At 51.8% G+C, this 17,145-nt stretch overlaps 2 protein-coding genes across 2 annotated transcripts in view; one reads left to right on the plus strand and one right to left on the minus strand.

Moving 5' to 3' along the window:
- ITPR3 (inositol 1,4,5-trisphosphate receptor type 3) overlaps positions 1-11,783 on the plus strand; it is a 36,806-nt gene extending 25,023 nt beyond the window's left edge. Inside the window, exons 39-58 of the mRNA XM_026053141.1 lie at positions 246-415; positions 1,131-1,305; positions 1,389-1,573; positions 1,890-2,090; positions 2,501-2,611; positions 2,785-2,880; positions 3,223-3,324; positions 3,613-3,699; positions 4,303-4,413; positions 4,894-5,086; positions 5,929-6,054; positions 6,568-6,740; positions 6,848-7,012; positions 7,500-7,692; positions 8,145-8,240; positions 8,690-8,814; positions 9,045-9,210; positions 9,945-10,105; positions 10,647-10,808; positions 11,143-11,783. Of these exons, the coding sequence (XP_025908926.1) occupies positions 246-415; positions 1,131-1,305; positions 1,389-1,573; positions 1,890-2,090; positions 2,501-2,611; positions 2,785-2,880; positions 3,223-3,324; positions 3,613-3,699; positions 4,303-4,413; positions 4,894-5,086; positions 5,929-6,054; positions 6,568-6,740; positions 6,848-7,012; positions 7,500-7,692; positions 8,145-8,240; positions 8,690-8,814; positions 9,045-9,210; positions 9,945-10,105; positions 10,647-10,808; positions 11,143-11,211 (2,867 nt within the window). The 3' untranslated portion in view covers positions 11,212-11,783. The remainder of the gene's footprint in view (positions 1-245; positions 416-1,130; positions 1,306-1,388; positions 1,574-1,889; positions 2,091-2,500; positions 2,612-2,784; positions 2,881-3,222; positions 3,325-3,612; positions 3,700-4,302; positions 4,414-4,893; positions 5,087-5,928; positions 6,055-6,567; positions 6,741-6,847; positions 7,013-7,499; positions 7,693-8,144; positions 8,241-8,689; positions 8,815-9,044; positions 9,211-9,944; positions 10,106-10,646; positions 10,809-11,142) is intronic.
- Positions 11,784-12,704: 921 nt separating this feature from the next.
- On the minus strand, positions 12,705-16,844 carry LOC112959172 (ubiquinol-cytochrome-c reductase complex assembly factor 2). Its single transcript, XM_026053140.1, has 4 exons — positions 16,698-16,844; positions 14,000-14,074; positions 13,614-13,683; positions 12,705-12,886 (listed from the first exon to the last, which is right to left on the minus strand). The coding sequence occupies exons 1-4, from the start codon at positions 16,833-16,835 to the stop codon at positions 12,792-12,794; spliced, it is 378 nt and encodes a 125-aa protein (XP_025908925.1). The 5' UTR covers positions 16,836-16,844; the 3' UTR covers positions 12,705-12,791.
- Positions 16,845-17,145: the final 301 nt, after the last annotated feature.

A 17,145-nucleotide genomic window follows, 5' to 3' on the forward strand; every position in this document is an offset into this window, starting at 1 on the left:
TGCACTGCTGACGTGCATCTTGAACGTCTGGCTCCTCGGGGCGTTTCTGGCCAGGATGTGACCAGATTTTTAGTGGGTCTCAGTGTCCCCAGCTCCACTAGGAGCAGGGATATGGACAGAGGAAGGGACAAGCCCAAGGTCCTGCTGGGAGTCACTTTGCCCAGATGCCCTGGCATGAAGCCACCCTGTTGCTAGTGCTCCTTTCCCCCCACGCCTGCAGCGTCTACCCGGGTCCTTCCGTGCAGGGCAAGACCAGGACTGGTCCGCTATCGCTGCTGTCCAGTGCCGGCTGGACCGAGAAGGGGCCACCAAGCTGGTGGCTGACCTCATCATGAACACCAAGAACGAGAAGATTTTCCAGGAGAGCATCCTGCTCGCCATCCGGCTGCTGGACGGAGGCAACACGGAGATCCAGGTGCTGAGCTCTGGCCCAGTGGTGGCCACTGGCCCAGGGAAYGGGGCAGCTCTGGTTTGAGGTGTGCAGCATTAGGGCCCCAGCACCAGTGGACGRGGTGTGCAGGGCAGCCCTTGATCCCTGGCTCAGGCCCTTGGCCAAAACGCTGGTGAGTGGGGTGGTTGCCTGGCCTGTGTTTGTTGCTCGTCCAGGAGAAGAGGAGAAATCTCTGCTTGAATTTTCCAGCTTAGTGTCAGGGTGAAAGCTGAGGGCTGGATGCTCTGGAAGGCAGGATGCTGCCGGCAGGTTTCCGGAGCAATGCTGATGCCCTCTGCCGGGTACTGCTAAAATGAGCCGCAGCTCGGGTGATACCTCCCTCTTAAGCTATTTTAAATCCCTTATCAGGGGGAAGCCAACAAATGATGCATGCAAAAGATGATTGATTTCCCAGGTTCAGATATGCTGCAGTCCCTGTTTCTCAGGCTTTCATATTTGTCTCCCTGATTATCAGGCTCATATCTTGCTTATGATATGGGACACCCCAGGGTAGGGACTGTTACAGCTCTGTAAATCCAAGGGGACTGTTAGCTCCAGTGCTGTTGAATGGAAGTAAATCTGCTCACCGGGTTGTCATAGGCAAGGTCTCAAGTGCTGGTGTCCAGCATGTCAGAGGGACAGGCAGGRACAGCTTGGGTGCCGTGGGAGAGACTCAACCTGCCATCCTCGTTGCTCTCAGAAATCCTTTTACAACCTCATGACCAGCGACAAGAAGTCCGAGAAGTTCTTTAAAGTGTTACACGACCGGATGAAGAAGGCCCAGCAGGAGACCAAGTCTACAGTGTCTGTGAACATGAGTGACATCGGGAACAAGCCCCGTGAAGACAAGGAYGAGCCTGAGCCCGGTTCCAAAGGTTTGGGGTCACAGTCTCCCGGTTGGAGCCAAAGGTTGTCTCGCTTCATTGCCAGATGCTAACAAATGTGGGTCTCTCGTTAGGGCGAGGAGAGACTTTTGTGATGCCCGGCACCCCTTCCCGCTACCCCATGGCGATAGGATTCCGGAAAGGCCATGACGCTGGGGAGCAGGGCCAGAACAACGAGATGGGGGTGACGGTCCTGATCATGGAGCCTATTCTGCGATTCCTGCAGCTGCTCTGTGAGAACCACAACCGGGACCTTCAGGTTGGTTACGGGGCGATCAGCAGGGCTAGCGCAGAGGCCCTAGGACTGGGATGCAGGCAAGCCAGGCTCTGGTCCTCGCTGGGMTCCCAAGCGGGTACTGCACCAGCCTCAGCTTCCCGACTGCAAACTCGCCCGTGTGAGCAACCCTGGCCTTGGCAGAGCTGTGTCCATGGAACTGGCTGCTGCTCTCGGGGCTCCCTGCACCTTAGGGTGCCAATTCCCTGAGTGGGAAGGCGGTGGTGGGAGGGGGCTCAGGGGGCTGTCGGAGGGCCCCGTGGTGCCGCTCCACTCAGTAAGGGCAGGATTTGCTCGGCAGAACTTCCTCCGGTGCCAAAACAACAAGACCAACTACAACCTGGTGTGCGAGACCCTGCAGTTCCTCGACATCATGTGCGGCAGCACCACGGGAGGCCTGGGGCTGCTGGGCCTCTACATCAACGAGTACAACGTGGCCCTCATCACCCAGACCCTGGAGACTCTGACCGAGTACTGCCAGGGGCCCTGCCATGAGAACCAGGTGGGCGACGGCGCCGAGGGCTCCGTGGGGATCGTGGTAGCTCCGGGTTGTTCCTGCCATCCCTGGGGTATTCAGTGGGGATGCCTGGGAAAGCCACAGGCAAACAGGGCCAGCTCTTGATTTTGGGGTGTAGGAGGGAGCAGGACAGCAGAAGAGTTTAGGGAAGCAAGGATGCTGCAAGAGTGATGAGCCACCACATAGCTCAGTTATGTGGGGTGCAGATGGTGCCGTTGCTGGGGACAGAGGGATTTGGGGCTCTTGGAGCAATGGGGCCCGGTCGGTGTTGATGACAGGGCACCATTTATCCCYGTGGGCGTGTGCTGGGTACGTAGGCTGCATGAAGAGGGGAGCACGGCTGAAGCTGGAGGGACGGCAGCATCCGTGGGATGACAAATGCATCTCTCCYCTAGAGCTGCATCGTGACGCACGAATCCAACGGGATCGACATAATCACAGCGCTCATCCTCAATGACATCAGCCCCCTCTGCAAGTACCGGATGGACCTGGTCCTGCAGCTGAAGGTAGGCAGAGTCTGCAGCTGGGAGCCCCCATCCGTGGGACATGCACTGAGCGGCTGGGGGCTCCAGCAGGTTCCCCTGGTGAAAGAGTCACTGTGGAGGGAGCTGAGCAGGAGTCGGGTCCCCCGGCCCGCGACAGAGCACCGTTTCCCTTACGAGGGTCTCTCTCCCACCAGGACAACGCGTCCAAGCTCCTCCTGGCCCTGATGGAGAGCAGGCACGACAGCGAGAATGCGGAGCGGATCCTCATCAGCCTTCGGCCGCAGGAGCTGGTGAGGGCTGAGCAGAGGTGGCTCAAGGACCCATCCTTGAGACGCCCCGAGGTGGCGGGGAAGGTKTTGGGCATGGGGGAGAGCCCGGTGCCAGGAGCATCTGCAGCTAGGGCTGTTTCCCCATTTCACACCATTGTTTGGACCCCTTAGGCCTGTGGGCCCTAAGGAAGTTTCTGCTTTGCAACCCCAAAAGCACCTGAGCTGTTGCTGGGCCTGGTCACACGCAGCCTTAGGCCCCAGGTCCTTTCCCTGACTGCGGGTCTGAAACGCGTGAGGCCAGTGGAGGAAAACAGGCCAGCGCCGTGCTGGTGGGGCGAACTCACCGGTGCCGGCGCCTTCCAGGTGGACGTCATCAAGAAGGCCTATCTGCAAGAGGAGGAGTGCGAGAACGCCGAGGTGTCCCCGCGGGAGGTCGGCCACAACATTTACATCCTGGCGTTGCAGGTACTGGCTCTGCCATCGCACACATCTGCTCTTGCAGCAGGTCCCCGCYGCGCTCGGCTCCCCGCGGTGCCGCGCTCGAGCTCCTGCTGCTGGTTTGCACGTTTTCCTCTGTTCCTGTTGAGGTGTTGTCTGCAGCCAGGCTGGCATCCTGGCTGCTCCGCTGGGATGTTTGCTTTGGCCTCCCGTGCAAGCTCAGGGCTTCGCTTGCTCGCTGTGTCCCCTGCCCCGTGGCACTGCGGGGGCTGCTCACGAGCCTCTGCTCACCGGCTGTCGCTCTCCCTCTTCCAGCTCTCCCGGCACAACAAGTCTCTGCAGCAGCTCCTGAAGCCRGTGAAGCGAATCCAGGAGGAAGAGGAGGAAGGCATCTCATCCATGGTATGGAAAGTCCTTGAGCATGAAGGCAGAGCTCCCCCAGCCGCCCTGACCCTGACTGCAGACTATAAAAAGCTGCTTCTCCCAGCCTCGCTCATCTGCCCTGTTTTCTGTCATTTAGGAGTTGACGTGTTTTGCTATTACCAGGGGAATTAAAGAAAAATCAYGCCCTTGGAACCCAAACTGCAAACACAGTGGCCGTGTCCCTGACTGTCTGTGGAGGGTGGCTTCCCTGGTAGTAACTGTTTTCCCTCCTTCCTGCAGAAAAGGAAGGACTGAGTCCTTTGCTGTCCTTTGCTGCCTATGTACCTTAGATCCTGAACGAGATTCAGCAGTAATATGATTTCCCTGGGGTTTTATGGGCATTGATTTGTAATTTGTGGATTAGCAGTTCGGGGATGTAATTATTGTAGGGAATTGAACGCCTGTCACCTCAAGGAGCTCTTGTACCCCTTCCGGAAGCTTTAATTCATTTGCTTTTTCCCTGAAACCTCATCCGATTTGGTACATTTTGAGGACCGGTGTTGTTAGATGTGAATCCCCCCAGCCGATTCTGGCTGAGCCTCCTCATCCTCATCCTCTCCCTCATCCTCTCCCTCATTGCAGCTCAGTCTGAACAACAAGCAGCTGACGCAGATGCTGAAGTCGTCAGCCCCGGTGCAGGAGGAAGAGGAGGACCCGCTGGCCTATTACGAGAAACACACGTCCCAGATCGAGGCAAGACCTGTTTTCTGCTGGGTTTCCAGCGTGCTCGCGGTTGATGAATCCCGCCTGCGTTCAAGCCTGGTTTATGCCCAGTTATTTTTTGCTAAGCACCTTCCTATCCCTGTGCCTTGCACTGAGCTGGAAATAGGAGTAGATCTCGCTGGAAACCAGGCAGATTCTGTGGAAAGTCTGCGCCTTGCCTTGTCTTCCAGCAGCACCTGCGAGGCAGCTGTTTTGGCAGCCGCCTCCTCGCTTGCGGGGCTGCTTTTTCTTGCAGCTGAGCCAGCAAGGACTGGCGAGCTGCGAGCTTTCCTGCCGCACAGCCAGCAGGGCTGCGTGCGCTGGACCGGCCGGAGCATCACATGAGCTGCTCTTGCTCCCATGGGATTTGGGGGAAAGGAAGGGAATGTAAGACTGAAGCTAAGCAAAAGGAAATGGAAGCAGGGCGCTGGCAGGATCTGACCGCATCCCCTCTCGCCCTGCTTCCTGCAGATTGTGCGCCTGGACCGGAGCATGGAGCAGATCATCTTCCCAGTGCCTGGCATCTGCGAGTTCCTCACCAAGGAGACCAAGTACCGGCTCTTCACCACCACCGAGCAAGACGAGCAGGGCAGCAAAGTCAGTGACTTCTTTGACCAGTCGTCCTTCCTCCACAACGAGATGGAATGGCAGAAGAAGCTGCGCAGTAAGAGCAAGCCAGACCTTCCCTTAGACACCCCCTGCCCCGGGCAGGGCACAACRGGCACCACAAATCGCCCGTCTTCTGAAATCTGGAGGCCAGTGGTGCTTGGAAATGCCTGCGAATGCCGGCAGCAGCCTGGAGACCAGGTCTCCAGGGTCCTGGCAGCCCTTGCTCCATAGAGCACAGCACACTTGGAGGCTCGTGGGGAGCAGAGGATGTGGGAATCAGCAGCTTGGTTCTCCGCACCATCCAGTCCTAGTGTTTCAGAGCTACACCAGGACTAGCTTCCCAGCTTAAAAGAACAGGAGAGTAGTAAACAGCAGRAGTCATATAAATATTGTAAATACTGCATGCAGCTGAAAGGTGGTGTAGCAGCACTTGAAAGTAATTGCGGATCCAGCCAAAACTATCTTAGGAATTCAACAGGAAACAAGGTTCCAGTATGGATGGGAAATTGCTGGTTAGGTTGCCTCTGGGATAGAGAACCTGTTTTGCAAACACAGAGACACTGCTCTTTAGAAGGATGGAAGCAGTGAGGATGTAAGAGATGGGAGACAGGGAGGAAGGGGAGGTGAAGAGTGTGGCCAGTCTTATTCCATAGAGCCAGAGAAGGTCAAAGGGCTGAGAAGCCAAGAAATGTGAGCCACAACATTTTGAATGTGTACATTCGTTTCAGGAGACGAGGAGGGAGCTTTTATTAATGGTTAGAAGGAARTGGGAGGCAAGCGTCCCTTTGGACCCATTAGCTGTTCAGAGGCTGAGCTGCTGGGATGTCAGAGAGAACAAAGCCTTACCCAGCTGGCACGAAGTTAGCTGAGATTTGTGTTTGCCTCCTCTTCCTCCAGGCATGCCGCTGATGTACTGGTTCTCCCGCAGAATGACTCTCTGGGGAAGCATTTCCTTCAACCTCGCGGTTTTCATCAACATCATCATTGCTTTCTTCTACCCCTATGTGGAAGCCACTTCCATGGGTAAGTGCCCCAGCAGCCACTGCTCCTCAAAACTAAGGAAAAAGGGGATCCTCGAAGAGAGGGAAAAATTGATGCCCTATCAATACTCTCCCAACCCTTAGTCTCTTCAGCTCTGAAAGCCTCAAGTCTTTTCTGCTGGCCAAAGCAAGGGACTCAACCAMGATTTCTGTTTCCAATCTTCCCACCACTTACTAGGGAAAAGGCTCTTTTCCCTGGGCTGCACTTTCCCTATTTGTAAAAGGGGGAAAGACACGATATGTAGCAACTGTTTTGCAAAGTCTGAATAATTTACAATGTTTTTGAGATCTCAGTAAAAGATGCTAGAAAAATATAAGAACCATCTTAGTCAAGACAAGTCTTTGGAGTCGAGTGTAATTTCTTTCTTTCCTCCCTGTGATGATCAGTGCATCACAGTGTATTTTTTTAGAAGGCTCTTCATTCTCAAAGGGCAGCACAGAGTGTTCAGTAGGCAGTATGCGTTTAATTTCATTGCCACCGTTTTTCTCTTTCCAGGAGTGCTGGATTCCCCGCTAATCTCCCTGCTGTTCTGGATTCTTATCTGCTTCTCTATCATGGCCCTGTTTACTAAGCGCTACGGTGTCAGACCACTCCTCGTGGCGCTGATCCTGCGATCAATCTATTACTTAGGAATTGGACTCACTCTGAATATACTAGGAGCTCTCAATGTAAGTTCTCTTTGCACTGGCAAAGCAGTGTAACGGCACGTAGCAGAAAAGGGTTGCTAAAGCGTGGTGATCCACACTGCCTTCTGTGTCTGCCCGTTGTCTCCCAGCTAACCAACAAGATCGTTTTTGTGGTGAGCTTCGTGGGCAACCGCGGGACCTTCATTCGAGGCTACAAGGCCATGATCATGGATGTGGAGTTTCTCTACCAYGTTGGCTACATCCTGACCAGTGTCCTGGGCCTCTTCGTGCAYGAACTCTTCTACAGCATCCTGGTAAGGTCAACTCGCATATTTGGGGAACTGATGATGGAGCTAGTTGGGCACTAGAAGGCTCCTGTKATACGTTGCAGGGATTGACTGGTAACAGCAGTGAGAACAACTTGCTGTGCTCTAATCTTAGCATTGGCTGATCTTTCTGTCTTCTGACAATACCTATTACTGTCTCTGTCCAGGTCTTGCTATCTCTTTGTTTCTAATCTCAACTGTCTACCTTTATCTGGGTCAGCTGGGAGGCAACGTGAGCWGGCGAGGGCAGAGGCTGGGTGCCTGTGTCCTGTTCTTGGCTCTCCCGCTGTGCTTTAGTTGCTTCATTCTTCTCTGCTTCTGTACAGTAAGATGGGAAACTTAAATGCTTTCTGTGAAATTTAGTCAATGTCTGCTGACTGCTACAAGATCTCCGGATAAAAGGAGATGTAGGTAGGCCAAGACTTATCACAGAATAGCACCCTGCTGCATTTCTGTGCTTCTGGGTCCTTTTCAGCTCTTCGACTTGATCTACCGTGAGGAGACCTTGTTTAATGTCATCAAGAGCGTGACGCGGAACGGGCGCTCCATCCTGTTGACAGCCCTCCTGGCTCTTATCCTTGTCTACCTCTTCTCCATCGTGGGCTTCTTGTTCCTGAAAGACGACTTCATCCTGGAGGTGGACAGGCTGCCGGACAGCAGCCCCCGAGGTGGGCTCTGCTCCCCAGGCTGCAGCGCGCGGGCTGGGGAGGGCTCGAGGAGGCCCTTTCGGTAGCTGCAGCGGTGCATGGTCTGGGCAGATGAGCTCCATGCTCCTTCCCACGTTCAGGAGCGGGTGAGGGCGTGTGTGTGTGTTTGCTCCAGGAGTTTTGGCACTAGTTTGGGGGCTGCCAGAGCAGGCAGCTGCCAGTGCTGAATTAGGAAGCTAGTGCTGTAGAGAACAGCATTTCACGAGGGCTGGAAGGGATCACAGGGCAGGTGACGTTCAGCTGCAAGCAAAGCTTTAGCACCGTAAAAACCTTTCTGAAGCTTGAGCAAAAGCTTCAAAGCCAGGAGAATACGAAGAAGCCTTTTGCAAAGAGCGCTGAAGCTGGAAGAAYGCAGCATTTGTGATGGGATCAGAGAGCTTCACTGACAAGGCTGCGGTCGCGTGTGCTTGCAGATGACCCCTTGGGGATGCAGAGGAACATGGAGACCTTCATGGAGTCATGCAGTGGTGACAAAATTAGCTGCTCTGCTGTGCCCACTGCCCTGGAAGGTAAGCGAGCTCATTAAAAAGGCTGACCTTGTCAGCAGCAGAGTAGGCTGGCTGCTTTATTTGTCAGCGAACTCGGGAAAAAAAATCTACACTATCTTTTTCAAAGACAGACAGCTACAGCCCACTCTCTCGCAGATAGTTAAGTGAGAGCCTGCAAAATTTGCACAGACATAAAAAATGTTGATGTAGATTTGGTTTAGTCATAAAGGAAAGCAGGAATTTCAGGAGCGCTCAGACAGCTGCACCCACAGCAGGAAGCGAGCGGGAGCTACCGCTGGGGAGTTGCTGGTCAGGACGTACCCAGCAAGCACCCGCTTCCAGGGAATGAGGCCACTGCATCCGTGGAGCAGGTGTCATCCCTGGAGCTTTGGGTCGTTGCAATAGCCTGATAATTTTGCCCTGTTTATATTGTGGGTTTCTTGCTTTTATTTCCCCCGACGTTATTCTAGAAAGGGAGGCTGACCAGTGGGAACGCGCGTGCGACACGCTGCTCATGTGCATCGTCACCGTGCTGAACCACGGGCTGAGGAACGGAGGCGGCGTCGGGGACATTCTGCGCAAGCCGTCGAAGGACGTGAGTTCGGGCACCACCGCATGTCCTCTTGTTCCCCCGCTCCCTTCTTCCCTGGAGATGCCGACACTTCCAGCTCCATTCCCTCTCAGCAGTCCTTGCTCTCCCCATCTCTGGCCCTGCCGCATCCCTGCTATTCCTCTTCACCTCGCACGCTCAGTGCCTGCCCCTTTTGGAGGGGCTGCAGCAAGGGTGTGGAAGAGCCACAAGTTTATCCCTCATGTCCATTGCAGGAGTCCTTGTTTCCTGCCCGGGTTGTCTATGACCTCCTCTTCTTCTTCATCGTCATTATCATCGTCCTGAACCTCATCTTTGGGGTCATTATTGATACCTTTGCTGACCTGAGGAGCGAGAAGCAGAAGAAGGAAGAGATCCTGAARACCACTTGCTTCATCTGTGGTGAGAGCTGGCCCCTGGGCTCGCGGTGTGCACCGGCCTTCCCTCCCACGGGGCCTCCTGCAGCCAAATCTCCTTTAGGGGTACYGAAGCCTAGGGGAAGGAAGGCGGTTTCAAGTGCTTTTGGTTTTCATGGTGTTTGCAGCAGGAACTTGAATGTGGCCACCAGTGGGTCACTACAGTTTAAGCAAGCTTAAACAAGGACATGAACCGAGAGGGGACCTGTATTACCTGTATTTTAAATTATCTGTATTTTAAATTGCCTTCCATTAATGAGGTGTTAAACCAAAGGCTCTGCATCTGTTGCTCTTGAGGTCCTCACTTATCAAGTAGCAAAAAAAGCACCATATTACTAAGGGAAATAAAATTCAGGACAACATTTCAGGAYGCTCTTGGCTGTAGGCAGGCAGCAAAATCAAAAAGAAAAGCTAGTCTTACGGGGTGTTTTTTTTTTTAAGAGATCCACTGGGTGCCTTTTATGCTTTTAGATGTGTATGCAGGAAACGTAGCTTGTAGCACTTTAAATAGAAGCATCCTGAATATGCAGCTGGGTTATTTTCCCCTTGTTTTGGAGGCTTGTTTTGTGCTAAATGCCAACTAATTATTAAAAGCACTTTTTGAAAGTCACACCTGGGACAGGATGCAATTATCTGTACTTCCTTGCGCATTTGTTTGCTTGTTCAGTGCTCACCTTCTCCTGCTCTCCCCATCTTCTCTTCCTTGATTGCCTCTCCCAGGTCTTGAAAGGGACAAGTTTGACAACAAGACGGTGTCCTTTGAGGAGCATATCAAATACGAGCACAACATGTGGAACTACTTGTACTTCATAGTGCTGGTGCGAGTGAAGAACAAGACGGACTACACGGGGCCGGAGAGTTACGTGGCTCAGATGATAAAGGTACCTGAGCCTGCAGGGACAGGGCAGCGGTCGCCACTGCCACCTGCCCTGCCACAGGGCAGCATTTGAGACCAATGGGCTTGACAAAGGGAGACAAACAGCTCAAGGCAGAACTTTTGGAAAATATTTAATTATGTAGTTGTCCCTTAATGCTTTTCTTACCTGATAGGTTCTACTTTGCAATCGCGGTCAAGAACACATTATCTATTAGATGTTTTGTACAGGATATTTAAGGATTGCACCAAAGGCAAGAACAGTGGTAGAATAGACTAGAGACAAGGCAGGAGGGGAGAGAAAGGAGGTCCAGAAAACACTCTGAACCCAGAGAGTAATAAGAAAAAAACTAGAAAATTAGTGAAATTAGAAAAATTAGAAATTAGAAAATTAGACCATTAGTGAAAAATTTGCCAAGACCCAGACAAGGCAACCTTTTGAGAACTTCGCCTAGTCCCTCAGCACAGCAGGCTTTCAAAAGTCTCCTGTTAAATGCTGCTTGGTCTCTTCCCTTCTCTTCACTCTCTCTCCAACTTCACTTTTTCAGAACAAGAACCTTGACTGGTTCCCCCGGATGCGAGCCATGTCACTGGTTAGCAATGAAGGGGAAGGGGAGCAGAATGAAATCCGAAATCTTCAAGACAAGCTCAACTCCACCATGAAGCTGGTGTCCCACCTCACCTCCCAGCTGAACGAGCTGAAGGAACAGGTACGAAACACCTTTAAAAACAGGGACACTTGAGGAACATCTGCCTGCAGAAAGCTCCTGTACTTACCAAAATAGATCCTGATTCCTGGGAACAGGAGACAGCAGCAGCCCAATCCGGGACCGCTTCGGATACAAAGCAAAGGGCTCTTGAGCTTTTTGAGGTCAGGAACAGTTGGGACATGTGCTTTCTGATAGCTTAATTCCTCATCAGCTAGAGTCTAACTCGTAGGGCTTTCTGGCAGATGCTTGAGGTCACATGTCTGACAAGCACATTGGGGAAGAGAAGGAGGCGGCCTGGTTTCCTACCTCACTTGTGTCCTTGTTTAAACTCCAGATGACAGAGCAAAGGAAGCGGAGACAAAGGATGGGGTTTGTGGATGTCCAGAATACCATGAACCACTAGAACACAGCACAGCCGTCGCCTTCACCCACCAAGGGACTACACGGATCTGTGAGCTAACGAGGGCTGCTGGTTCCTGGGGTCCACACGCGGACACCGCTGTCGGGGAAAGCCACGCGGAGCAGCTTCCGAGTCACCTCTCCCCTTAGGTCGCTTAGGTAAGCACTTGTGCCCAGCAGCAAACAGAAAGCAGGGACTGGCGAGGACACCTTCYGCTGCCTGGACCCACGGCCTGCTCTAACGCCCTTGTAGGAAGATGATTATTCAGGACTTTTATCCCTCATTGCAATAACTCTGCATTTTGCAAGTGTGGGTTCTATCTTTATCTCCATGCACTACGTTCTGGTGGCCTGCACCTTGGATAAGGATACCACTTGTAGCCTAACTAGTGTAGGGGTGCAATATTTAACTTATTCCAAAAGTGTCAGTAGTAACGTGGATCTCTGCAAACCAGCCCTAGTATCTGCCCTACCCACTCCACGCTGATTCTTCTCCATTTAAAGAATTCTGTCCATCACGGGGGTGCAGTAAGGAGGAGCTACACTCAAGGAGGTGCATTAATAACTTAACTCACCAGATGAGGGTGAGCAGCAAAGCTCTTACTGGATGAACTGGTCTTTGGCCTTCTGTGGACAAAGGAGTTTACAGGAGTTCACTGTGAAGGGGTGTCCTGTGTTTTAATTTCATCTCTGGTGTAACGTGATACTTTTTGTTGTTGTTACTTAAGAACTAAATTGTAAATTGCCTTAACTAAGTTAAGTACAAAAGCAAGTTATAATAAAAACGGAAACATGATAAAGAAGGCTCCTTGTGTGCTCTGGTATGCAATGGGGCAATTATTAAAAAAATAAGTAAATAAAAYAAAGGCACAAATGCAGAATAAACCAAGGGCCTGAAGCTGGGCCAACGCTGTATTACTCAAGGTACACTATGGCCCAAAGTTCCAGATGGTAAATGTTAAAATGTCGTATGAAGTTCAAGTCAGAAGGTGAAAAAAAGAATGTTACCATGAAGAAATACCTCGAACACCAGCCTTGTTTCCTGAAGCTTTGGCTTAGAGCCTGCTGCAAAGTTTCAGATTCTTTCACTACTTGCCAGGAAAACACTGTTCAAATACAGAAAAAGGAGCAGCTGTTGGTGCTTCCTGCAGCCAAGCGCAGTCCTGGCATAGCTGTGCTCTAGACGCTCGTCCTCCCCACGCCAAGCAGCTCTGCAACAGTTCAGTGCTCTGCTAACGCTCTCCAGCCCCTGCCTCCCCCGAACAGACATTGATGCAAGCCTTAAAGCTTCACAAAGGAATTAAAAATAGGCCACAGCGCGGATTGAGCACACTTGAACTTTATGGCAGCTCTGTCAGCAACACACGATTAAAGCCTGGCTTTACCTGTCAGCAAATATGCAGCAGCTCTATTTACCTGAGGCCTAGTGTCCCCCACGAGAAAGCAGGGAGGGTGAAAAACCAAGTGTGTAAGGTGTATGTCTGAATAAAATGTTGTTGCCAAGAGGAATGAATGGCTTTATTCATAATAGCAGCACACAGCACTTTAGGAATATATACAGTGGAGAAGCTGGGAGACAGCCTATCACTTTGAGTCCTCTTCAGATTTCTTGGCATAAAACCTTTCTCGCAATTTTTTCCATGTCCCTTTTTTCATTTCCTCCATCTGTTTCAGAATGTCTGCAAAAGGAGAACGGGGAGAGATGGGGAATGAGGAAGAAAACCAGAAAAGCAAAGGAATGAAAGCTCTCTTACCAGAGCTTTGCCTTCCTTACATGCATTTTCCTTTTTGACTTCTCATCTTAATGAATTTCTGTTTCAGTGCTTGAGGCAAATTTGGTTTTGCATCCAATCAATTTTGTGGCGCGTCTCTTATCACTAACAACTAATATTCAGTTTCCACACACTGCAATCAAAGTTAGGAACTGGAGCAGAACAAAACTGCACTAGATTCCTACACTGCACTTAATAAATGACTTGGCTGAGTCTATTTGTGCACAATGGAACCCTGCTCTCTCAAAGCCTAATACAAGAAAAGAAATACTGAAGGGAATTTGAAGAAAACATAATAGAAACAGAGCATTTTTAGAATGATATAATATGCTGCATTTTCTTTCCCATAGTTCCTGATATCCACTCTCAAACAGCCCTTGTATTTTACTAGTCCTTTACTATCTCCAGCCAGTACAAAATACAATCAACTCCTTGTCCTGGTAAGTTAATAATTAAGGACGCCTCAATAATACCTGATTTTATTCCTCTCTAAACAAGCTAATATAGYTGCATGGCAGCCCCGCTCTGCCCTAGCCAGGTGTTTAGCAGGAGTCACGCAGCAAACACCACAAAAGGTGGAATGCACTTTGTCTCCTACAAAGCGTTACTCCCTAATTAAGCAGCGCATCAGTACCTGTTGCTAAGATCATCTTGCAGTCTTCTACGGTCACTCCAGTGAAGGTTGTGTCTTTCAGTCGTGGATACTTCACAAACGAGCAAGGAGTCAAGAGAACGAGAGAGGGAGGGAAAGAGAACTTGACTTACACTGCATTAAAGCAAATTATTCTGTGCTGACATTATTGCATTCAAGCTCATTTTCAGTCAAGCTCTGCAAATTCAGTTCACCCACAGTGAGAACTATCTGTATTGCTCATACATGTTACACAGGCCAAGTTGTCTGCAGCTGCCTAGAAGAAACCAAGAGCACCAGGCAGTGCTTTGTGCAGTTCACCTGTCTGCTATAAATTCCCAGAAAAATCATGGTGGGATGGGGCATCCTAAGCCAATGCCAAAGCTCACCTTGTTTTTGTAGTAGTTGGTGTGGATTCTGACTAAGCTCTCGTACATCTGGTCACAGGCTGCAGGATCAGCAATCTGAAAAGACATGGAAGTATCACACAACTCTTTAAACCTACACAGAGAAAACTGCTCATTTCAACTAAAGAGCTGTGTGAAGGACAGTGAAAGCAACAGCTTAGGTGACTTCTCATACAATGTAGGATGCCGGTGGCCCCTACTATGCTGCTCAAGAATGCAAAGCATGTTCTTTCCCCTCCACTTCTGCCCAGCTTGGCCTACAAGAGTAACGAAGCATGTAATCTTGAGAAGAGTCCTTAAATTCTGCTTGAGAAGATGTGACAGATCAGCTGTGAACACACACTTAATGAGAACAGAGCTGGCCAGCTTTGTTCGCGTGCTCATGGGCCAGGGCTGTGCAAGCTACAAGGTTTCTTTGCTCCATGGCCAGTTTTGCCTCCTCTTTTGTTCTGCAGCATCAAATAGGATAAAGTGCCATGGGATAAGGGTGGAAGGTAGAAAATCCTGATGATGGCTAAAGATAGTTTATAACTGATTATGGAAAAGCAGCATGAAAGACACTGAACACCTTGTGAAGGGTAAATGGATTTCTATTTTGGTCTAGCAAGTTGGAAAGAGTTTGCTAATACATGACCCTCTCCGTGGTGCCCCAACAGGTGCATTGCCCTGCAGAGCCCTCTATTTAGCAGCATCTAGGACGCAGTGGGGTTTTTTTGCCTCCTATTTTAAAAGGGGAGCCAATTGATCAGAACTCTGCATTGCCGTTCGATGACATCAAACATAAATGATTAAATATAGCTGGATACATGAGTAAGAACAGTATCAGGAGTTCGGCAGTCAGGATCAAATGACACAGCTAATCCCGCCTTGAGACAGTGGCCCAGGCTCAGCACAAGGCAGCTGATGTCTCCCCCACGCAAGCAGGGGGAGGTTTTGCTTCCTCAGTGGGAAACGGCTGCTGCAGGAGAGGGAAGATCAGGCCAGGCAGCCTGTCAAAAGGGAGCACCCTCATGCTGCAGGTGATCTTCAGCTTAACACACTCTGCAGTCACATTTCAAATAACCCTGCTGGTGTTTTAGAAATGATAGCAGCAATAGCTATTAAATGGGTAGCAGAAATAGTATTGCCAGAAAAAAAAAAAATCAGCAAATCTTATTGTGTGTGAATAAAAAGACATTAGACTGATAAAGTGTCCTTTATAGTTCTAGCTCTTCTCTTATACATTCCTCCTGCTGTCTGCCAGTACATTTCCTTTTACTGTATTAAGCCTTTATACATACAAATTGACATCAGTGCTGCAGGCATCAATTTAGATTTTCAAGATGAGTGGCAGCTTTGGGATCTTGTAGCCAATTGGTGCAGCATATTTAGCTGTCCTAAGCATATGAAAAAGCAATAAGCACTTTCTGAAATGCCTGCTGCAGATTATTCTGGTGACCAGTATAGAATTAGGTGCCTATAAYAGCGCGTTCAAGTAGAAAACCCACATCTGGAACAGCCTCCAACACTGTTTTTACGGTAGGAAAGGGCCCATTTATATTCCAGACCACTGCATCCGAATCTTTAGAGGACTGCAGCCCAAGTCAAGCATTAACTTTTCCAATTTATTTTAGCACCAAAGTCTGAACTCTGATAAAATTACAATGGTGGCCACAGTCCAGCTTTAAAATTCATTGCATCCTAACGGTGTGGGGCATTTTGCGGCTTCCCTATGTAACCCAGCACTATCACTTGTCATCACAGGACCAGGGCAAGCAGCACATGCTAATAAGCCTGACTACACCACAGCGCTGACAAATTCGCAGAACATCCCACTTGAATCAACACTCTAACAGGGYTCTCAGGCTCATGTGTCGCAAATAGTGCAAAAATTCAGCAGAAAATGAATGCTGTCCCCCCGCTAAGCTGGGGATAAGCTACGCGGTTGGCCAGGGCAATCCTGCCTGGATTTCAAGGGAGAGCAAGACGTTCACGTGAACCCTTCCGACACTCTGAGAAGACCTAAAGGAAACTTTGCAACAGAAAATAGCCCAACTCATAGAGTTACAGAATAGAATCCATAGAATAGATCCAGAGAATCAGTATGGATGTCAAAGCCCTTCAAGATGAAGTCCACCCGACAGACTCTCCACCACGCTGCCTGCTACACCACGTCCCCGAGCRCCTCATCCACGTGTATCCCGGGCAGGGCCAGGGATGGGGACTGCCCCACTTCCCCGTGCGGCTGCTTCCAACGCTGGGCTGCTCTTTCCATGCAGGGTTTTTTCTAACATCTACCATAACAGAGCAGCTAAGGGCCCAGCTTTAACTGCACCGGCTCCAAGGCACGTGAAGCAAGGGCAGGGAATGCCGGAGAAGGCATTTCCCCAAAGGACGCTGCGGATTTCACCGGGAAAAGGTCACCCATGCGAGGCAAAGCGCACCCCGAGCCCTCAGCTCGAGGCTCCCGGGGAGCCGGGGAGCTGCCGCCACTGCCGCGGGGTGCCGCAGGGAGCCGGGGCGCGGCCAGCTCCCCGGGCGGCACCAAGGAGGGAAGCGGGAGCCTCTCGGCGCGGCCGGGGCCGCCTCAGGAGCCGCCGCGGGGGGGGGGGGGCGCAGAAAGGGCGGGAAGCGCCGCGCGCATGCGCCGCTCCGCCGCGCCCGTTAGCGGCCTGGCCGCGCGGCGGGGCGCGGCGCCCACCTGCGTGCTCTCGCCCTCGCGGAAGGCCTGCGCCACGCGCTGCCGCAGCACGGCGCCCAGGTCGCGCTGCCGCTTCGTCTCCTCCACCGGCCACTCCTCGCAGAGCTTCAGGAACCGCCGGTACCTGGTGGCCGCCATGGCGGCCCGCGGGCCTGGCCACGTGACGGCGCGGCGCGGGCGAGCCGCTACGGGAGGCGAGAGGGGCCGCGCGCGGCGCCCTGGCGGATGCGCATGCGCGCGGCGCCTCCTCAGCGCGGGGTGGGGGGGGGGAACAGCGGAGCGCTCCTTGCGGCCGCCCCTCGGGGGGGTTTGGGGCCCGAAACGGGATTTTGGGGCCCGAAACAGCAAAGGGGCCCGTGGGGGCTGCGCAGGGGCTGCCGCGCCCGCCTGCCCCCCGTGCTGGGCCGGCTTGGTGCACGGGTGACCCCCGTGCAGCGCCGTGCCCAGC

This window comes from Nothoprocta perdicaria, unplaced genomic scaffold (assembly GCF_003342845.1).
Source record: "Nothoprocta perdicaria isolate Ctin4 unplaced genomic scaffold, notPer1 scaffold_97, whole genome shotgun sequence".
Taxonomy (NCBI): domain Eukaryota; kingdom Metazoa; phylum Chordata; class Aves; order Tinamiformes; family Tinamidae; genus Nothoprocta; species Nothoprocta perdicaria.